At 41.6% G+C, this 8500-nt stretch overlaps 1 protein-coding gene across 3 annotated transcripts in view; it reads right to left on the bottom strand.

Moving 5' to 3' along the window:
• LOC113212552 (uncharacterized) overlaps positions 1-8500 on the bottom strand; it is a 27032-nt gene continuing 18532 nt past the window's right edge. For all 3 annotated transcript variants that reach the window (XM_052273898.1, XM_052273900.1, XM_052273899.1), the window contains 5 exons: positions 6595-6763; positions 6420-6494; positions 6120-6299; positions 474-703; positions 1-217 (listed from right to left, as the gene is read on the bottom strand). In XM_052273898.1, coding sequence (XP_052129858.1) covers positions 52-217; positions 474-703; positions 6120-6299; positions 6420-6494; positions 6595-6763 — 820 coding nt within the window. In that variant the 3' untranslated portion in view covers positions 1-51. The remainder of the gene's footprint in view (positions 218-473; positions 704-6119; positions 6300-6419; positions 6495-6594; positions 6764-8500) is intronic.

Consider the following 8500-nt stretch of genomic DNA (forward strand, 5'->3'; position numbering starts at 1 on the left):
TTATTCCTAGTTCCAATAAAATAGCATTCTTTTTATCCGTTTCATCTTGAACTAATAGTCCCATAGTCTAGCGCGGCGCATGCGATGTGGATCCAGTACAATTGGCTCTCCGCGTGCACATGACTGGCAGCACACAGGGGCGGCTGCACCAACGAAACCATCCGTCCTCAGCGATGCAACAAACAGGGCGCAGGTATTCTTGTCGTGAACATCAAGGCTGTTGGGATAAATATATACTTTATACGAAATGCGTTTTGTTAAGGAAGATCTGACCTTTTAGCCCCTTTCTACGTGATTGTTCTTAAGCCTGTGTGCTTGGCTGGACGGAAATACAAAAATCTGATCTGCTGTAGGGTCAGTCGCCCCACAAAGAGTCTGCTCGGCAGCTTTCGGAGGAACTGCCAACGCAACGTATTGCAAAGCAAATCCTTTGCAAGCTTAAAGTTTGGAAGGATTCAACGGTGTTTACAAACCTGCACATAGTCATCTGTGTCAGCGGGCCGCTCTGCCTCTCCCTCCTATTTTGGAGGAGGACTCGCAGCCGTCGGCCATCCACTCCTGTCGGGTCCATGTCTACAGTGAGCCGCTGTAGAGCTGTGCACTCTGATAGTGCCTGGGGAAGGCACGCAGTCGCGTACACGGTAAGGTCCTCCAGGATAGATGCATGAGCCTGGACTAGCGCGTTCACGGCATTTTCCGGGACCTGAAATACATAAAGGTTCAGGTCCGGGAGAAACGAGATGCGGATTTGGGGGAAGAATGAGACAGCACATATCACTAGACATTATTTAAACAATTCGTAATTTCACGAATGCGTTTGACTCAGCACAAACAATAGCTCTGAAGGCAGAAATATTGCAGGAAATTCCATGGCATCTGAATAAAAATATCGTCATTTGATGATGCCGAGGGGTGTTTAGACAAAATACCGTGAATATTTTTATTCTGTGTTTGTTATAAAACATAATATTGAGACGGGCACACTCGCAGTAATTTGAACTACGGGCACGAGGACAAATGGTGATCACTAAAAATAATTATCGTGATTTTACCAAATTTTCTCGGCTAATTTTCGGGTAGGTCCTAGAAGGTCCCCTGTCTGCACTGCCGAAAAAGATGTGTACGCAGTCTGTGTACGATAGAGTACGGATTATGTACTATTGTGGTACCACGACCCAAGTGCACCAACATGTTACACAAATTGTACACACCTACCTACCTGTACCCAATTCGTTACCATATACCATATCGTACACAAAGACATGTGGACATCTGATCGCCAGACTGTACCGTAAGTGTACACCCCTGCAAAGTTCTCTTCTCGCATACCACAAGTGTACACAGAGTGACATTGAATCAATCGAGGTACAAACTGTGTACAAATGAATCAAGAGCATTTTAATGTACGATCTGTGTACAGATTTATGCTTCTAAAGATTGTACGATCTGAGTACACATTTCTGCTTCTCAAGTGTGTACGACCTCTGTACACATTTCTGCTTGACAAGTGTGTACGATCTCTGTACACACTATTGATTTGCGAAGATGTACGAGGGTCGTTCTCCCAAAAGTAGGCAAAAACGTGTCCAGTGGTTTTGGGGTTACCGAACGGACAGATGCCCGGGAAAGGCCCAGGGATGGGTTACCGAAAGACCAAAACATCCCGGCAGGGTTACCGAAAAGACAAATAGTGTGTCCGGGGGTTACCGGAAAGACATGAAATTGTTCGAAGGTTACCGGAAAGACAGCAAGTGTTTCCGTAGGTTACCGGAAAGACATAAAAAGTGTCCGGAGGTTACCGGAAAGACCTAAGAATGTGTCTGGAGGTTACCGGAAAGACAAAAAATGTGTCCGGAGATTACCGGAAAGACCTAAGAATGTGTCCGGAGGTTACCGGAAAGACATAAAATGTGGCCGGCGGTTACCGGAAAGACTAAAAAATGTATCCGACGGTTACCGGAAAGACAAAAAAAATCTGCTTTATCTGTGTATGTGGGCAAGATATCGCGGTTTCGATCACACCATGAGCTTACTTTTGACGAGTTCTTTCAATCGAGCTCATCTTACGTTTATCGCTGATTTCTCCTAACGCACTAGGGTTTTTTTCATTTTGACTCCACTATTGTCTTCCTCATGAAAAAACCTTTCAAACGAGCATAAGGTTGATGGGGTTCTGATGTACCTACTGCTAACTAGCGTCCTACCATTCAGAACCTTATCAACCTTATGCTCGTTTGAAAGGTTTTTTCATGAGGAAGACAATGGTAGAGTCAAAATGAAAAACACCCTAGTGCGTTAGGAGAAATCAGCGATAAATGTAAGATGAGCTCGATTGAAAGAACTCGTCAAAAGTAAGCTCATGGTGTGATCGAAACCGCGATATCTTGCCCACATACACAGATAAAGCAGATTTTTTTTGTCTTTCCGGTAACCGTCGGATACATTTTTTAGTCTTTCCGGTAACCGCCGGCCACATTTTATGTCTTTCCGGTAACCTCCGGACACATTCTTAGGTCTTTCCGGTAACCTCCGGACACTTTTTATGTCTTTCCGGTAACTCCCGGACACTTTTTATGTCTTTTCGGTAACCTCCGGGACACTTCTTGTCTTTCCGGTAACCTTTTGGGCACACTACTACGTTCATTCGTTCACACCTACTGCATGTTCTACCCAGCCGGCAACCGATTTGCCCGCCACGCCTGCCACCCTGTCTATCCGGTAACTCCGGAGATTGACAAAAGTGGGGGACAAGCTTTAATTTGACTTTTCATGTGAACAAAACATGTTTGGACATGCAACTCTTGTCGCAATCGCAAGTTGGACCTCTGATCTATCGTTTTCATTAGTAGTTTGATCTTAGTTCAAGGTTTGAATAGTTTATATTTCATATTTAAAAAAGTGAGGGACACGATTTTTAGCCTTTTTACTCCGTTTTTTGAGAAACATGTGTGAATTTCTGGACTATAAAGTTTGAATTGTTGCCATAATGCATTTGGATTATGTTTCTAGATCAACAACGAATGTTTAGAGACCGTTCCGAAGTACCTAGCTAGAAAAACTGAATTTTGAGAGCAAAAAGACACGAATTTCCCGTCTTCAGTAGAATGACCCACGAACTGTGTAACATTGAAGAGCGACTGATTTTGCGTGCACCTCGTGTACGCTTACACAATAAGTGTGATCAAACTGTTTACTCTGGGACCACTCGCAGTCTATGTGAAAACTGTGTACAACTAAGATATGTGTGTACACAAGCTGAGTCCTAACCTGTTCAGAAATGTCTCCGCGACGGACTAAACAATCTGCATTTCCGCCGCAGTAAGTCCTTTTTGCTTCGCGTCAGTCTAATCCTGACCAACGTTCTCACTTCTCCGTACATATTTCAATATGGAGTATCGGAAAGAAGAACAGATTAACTGTAAAAGGAGATTGTTTAAATATGTGTGTAAGAATAGGATTAAACGCTTATCCAGCGTTAACCTATCAACTCTGTATTGGGAATACCTCTACCTCAAATTGTTTTTCCCTGCTTTGTAATGAAGATGGTTGATATTTTATTAGAGCAAAATTCCCTGCCTCACTGTCCTATCTTCTGTATGGGTCAATTTACTTAAAGCAAAGTAACCAAATTAAAGCGACGTCGTACAAAGGGCACAGCGTAAATTGCAAGGTTATATGCTGGCTTCTAAGTGCGTGTCATAATTGAACACCAGGTGTACCACAAAATGCGGAATATTGTGTTGTTTTTTCTCTATGCCTAATTATCCACATTGTACTCACGTTTCCGCCCATAACTTGTGCTATTCAGAGCAAAAGTTTCTCCAGGCTTATTATAATATCTTAATGTACACAGATTTTACCCAATCTGTACATAATGTGCCCCCTTACTTTCTGCACAAGCCGTACATAAGTTGTACACAGTTTGTACCCTAATTTTGTACACTATCCTTGCATATATTTTGGGCCAATCTACATAGTTTGCACACACTTCTGGACGCACAAATGTAGTCTCGTACCATAGGCGTACTCAGAATGTACACGCTGGCGTACACACGATGTACATACCTCGCACAGACACCATACCCTTCTCTGTACGCAGTTTGTACATAAACGGTACATAGTTATTTTCGGCGGGGTGGAGGGTCCCCCCTGAATTTGTTACTATTGTTTGTAGTTTTTATTTTAAAAAAATGGTTGTAACCATTTAAACAAGAACCTACAAGTTGTTTTACGAATTACTTTGTTAAATCCAAAGCTTTAACTAAATAGTATGAAATTTTTATATATTGTGTACAACTTCTATGACTCATGACACAATAATTTGCATTTCTTTACGAAATACATTTGTAAAATTACGAAATGTTTTGTAAATTGACACTTACGAATCATTTTCATAAATTATTTTTTACAAAGCATTTCGTAACATATATTTTCATAAGGCCACACAAACTTTTTACAGTGATGTCACGATCCGGTGACCAATCAAATTGCGAGAGATCTGGAATCTCAAGGTAGCCCAACATTATTTGGACCCATTTTGGCCTCTAGTGCTCTCAGTGGGGTTTTGTAGCCCTCTTTATTATGCAACAATGCTCTTGAGGCCTGAAGGGAATACCATCATTCACACTTTCAGAGTTATAACTCTGTTATATAGAGAGCTATCAGATGAAGTACCATCAGCACTTCCAGTTTCATATGGTACATGTTTAATAATAATATATTTGACCAGAGAAACATGACACATGTTAACAGAACAACACTCGTTGATTCTAGAACCATGTAGATGTAAAGCAACTGAGCACTGAAAGAGCCTTTGTAAAGAACGAGTACCAGTATTCACACAAAATTAATTTTGTGTTTTCTTTCCTCCTTGTTTTAAACAGTCATACACTTGAGCGAAAGTCTGCATACGAGTGATTCTCAAAAAAACTGTCCGATTCAGAAAAAGCGATTCTAAGAGCCAAGCGGCCTAACTCGTGGTAACGGGGCAGACATCCCCATGGGAAAATTACGTTTCATCCACGTTGCATCCAGGTTGCATCCACGTCCAGCACGTAGCGGACGTGGATGCAACGTGGATGCAACGTGGATGAAACGTGATGAAACGTAATTTTCCCATGGGGACAAGGCTACTACGAGGTGAGGGTGAGGGGGTGGACATTGATGTGGAATGGAAGGTGACGGGGTGGACATAAAATGATAAAGGAAGGTGACGGGGTGGACATAGAAGTAGAAGTTCAAGTACACTGGGAGGTGAGGGGACGTACAAAACTTAACACTGGCAATGGAGTGGAACGGAGGATGACGGGGCGAACAAAACTGAATATTGGTGGTGATGCGGACATAGAAATAGAATGGGAGATGAAGTGACGGATAAAAGTTGACTGACCCAGCCCAGGACACATTTATCGTCATAATTTTGAGCGACAAATCGAATAAGGACCTGCCAGCTTGTAACTGTCAGTTATCTCCTCGCGATAGGGGATTCACAGGGATGTGAATCATCTTGCGGGCATCACCATCGTCTTCCTTTTGAAAAGACATTTCAAACGAAGCATAAGCTTGATAGGGTTCAGTGCCCCACGGTAAAAAGATTTTCTTTTAATTCAAGACTATTTCTTGAATTTCAAGGACGGTTAGATAATTTCCAGATTGACCCTTGAAATCCCAGAATCTGCCTTGGAACCATTTGCTTCCAAGAAAAAGCCTTGGAGTTTTTGGTCTGGTATGCAAAAGGTTGCCTTGGATTACCAGACGCTAACTCCAAGGCTTTCCCTTGGAAGCACAATGGTTTCAAGGCAGATTCTGGGATTTCAAGGGTCGATCTGTAAATTATTCACCTGTCCTTGAAATTGAAGAAAAAGTCTTGAAATCCAAGGAAAACGTTTTACCGTGTCATTAGTCATCAGGAACGAAACTAGTGAACGACGCGTCATCACGAGATCCAAAGTCTCAATTTTTAAAAACTGTGACCTTACGACTTACGCCATTGCTACTTGTCAAATCTTTTCGAATAAGACACAACAATTGGCAGTCGAACATGTGGGATAAAGCGGCATGTGTCTAAATTGAGCACATGGTATTTCAGCCCTCCGTTGACTAATCGTCACTTCCCTTACCCGTCTAAGAAACGTAAGGTGTTTTAGAGTCGTGCTGGGCGCACACTCGCGAAAAGGAAAATCGGGAACAACGTATTGATTATTCCAGTCAGCACCATGTCTGATGGTTAAACTAGTCAGGTTCGGCAGCGAAACGACAGTCTTTAAACATTCCATAGAGGGATTTAGCAGCGTCACATTCTGGAAACAAAAAGAAACAAAAAAACAAAAACAAAAAAAAACACTCCAGCAGGTACCTTGCCGACCACTTCAAATCAATAATGCTTGTGAAGACATGTCTTGGACATGTGTTGGACGCACCTCAAGGCAATGGCTCCAGCGGTTTATGTACTTTAGTGCAGAAACGAGACCCCCGTTTACCTCTAGGCCTCGCGGCTGAAACGAGAATCAAGAATCGAAATTGAGTGCTGTTAATAAAATTTATGCTCGTCCCCCTGACAACATACTATTGCAACAAATCCTGAGAGAAACAGACCTTGCATTGAGATTCCCGAAAGACGGCTTTCCTGGCAGCAGGAGACATGCCATTATTGCAACGAATCATGGCCAGGCACGGAGCGAAGCGCACGGTCCGAGAGAATTCTTGAGCATTGGCATGCTTTCCCCACGCACCATTGACAAGGTACAAAGGGTGTAAGCGTCGGCTAAAAACAGAAAACAAGCCGTCTGAGTTTGGTAAGTGTGCCCTGGTTGTGTTCTTTCCCGACCGGACTGCGCGACATGCACATGCATTAAAATTCCTAAAAGCCGTTACACTACTTTGCTCGGGAAGCATAGCACTTAACTTAAAATCAACAAAAAAATTTTTATATAAAGTATTTGTGCAACACGTGTCACTGAATTTGTATAAGATTGTAACGTAAAATGATTTGTATATTCGATGTTAAAAACACACACGAACGTAACAAAGAGCTTTGTATTATATTACATAAAGTGATTTTCAGTGCCAAACCGAGCAGGCCAATCACAGCCCAGCGCACTGTTAAAAATTTTGGGGGAGATTTTACAGAAAAAGTCTAGGTATACTGGTTGCCAAGTGAAAGTCTGGTAAAATTACCACTGCTTGTAAAATTACAGAACACTTGTAAAAATAACTCCAAAAAATTTCTGTAAAACTGATACCAAATATTTCTGTAAAAATGTTTAAGTGTAATTTTTACCCACATTTTTCTGAGGTAAAATATGCAAGAAAAAATATTTTCAGCGGCTGTTTCTTTGTTCTATTCATTTCATGTCGTCAATCGCTGACAGATTTTTCTGGTGAAACTGCTTGAATTGCTCGAACTCTAGGTGGAATCGAACCCCCGACCTTCTGGTCGTGAGCCCGATGCCTTGCCCATTGCGCTACGGCGCGCTCTATGCAGGTAGCCCGTCCGTACTCCATCTCATGCTTCCTACTGTCCACGCGACTTTTCCTCCGGTCACTGTTAAAAAAACTGTAGCCAATTACAGTGAGCATACAGTCCTAACTGTATTTTACTTTACGGTGAGACTATATTGTATTTAACGGTCAGGAACTGTATTTAATTTTACGGTTGAACTGTATTTTGAAATACAGACCGGACTGTTTTCATTTTTACAGTCTGAGCTGTTACAGTCCAGACTGTAGTTCAGAATACAGTCCTGCCTGTATTTTCATTTACGGTCGAGACTGTAAAATAAATACCGTAAAAGGCGGTTATAGAGGACAAAATCTACAAAAACCCATTTGAAATTTCCACCCACCAGGTCTAAGATTACAGTCCGACTAAACCTAAATTTTACAGTCTAGATTGTAACAGGTCAGCCTGTACATTTGAATACAGTCTGACCGTATTCTACAAAACAGTGCAGACTTTTACAGGCGGTAACAGGTCGGACTGTAAAATTAAAAACAGTCCGACTGTAAAATTAAATACAGTCAGGCCAATATAAAAATTTATTGGCCATCCTGTACGAATTACTGTAGGTTTTTTTAACAGTGTAAGCTGCCCTCTCTTCTAATGTTGGTACGTTATTATCCACAAAACAGGATTCTTCCCGTTGTTCGCTGTTTGAACGCACTGGCGTTCAACATTGGACATATTTTCTGGACAATTTGAACCGTATTTCTTTTGTGTTCGAAAAATTACAGAAAGTATCTGAAAACCTTCATTACAGAGCATCTGTAATTTTACTAATACCTGTAAAATTACGAGAGTACGTGGAGATTTTTACAGACGCTTGTACATTTACAGTAGTTTTCGCGAAAACGACCGAAGATCTGTAATTTTACAGGTACTTGTAATTTTACCACAGAATGTCGGTAAAACTAACATCTTCTGTAAAATCACACCACTATTTCTGTAATGGATTACACGAATTATCGGTAAAATCACTATTATTTTTTACAGTGCGGTGCG

This window comes from Frankliniella occidentalis, unplaced genomic scaffold (genome assembly GCF_000697945.3).
Source record: "Frankliniella occidentalis isolate FOCC.00 unplaced genomic scaffold, Focc_3.1 Scaffold312, whole genome shotgun sequence".
Taxonomy (NCBI): Eukaryota; Metazoa; Arthropoda; class Insecta; order Thysanoptera; family Thripidae; genus Frankliniella; species Frankliniella occidentalis.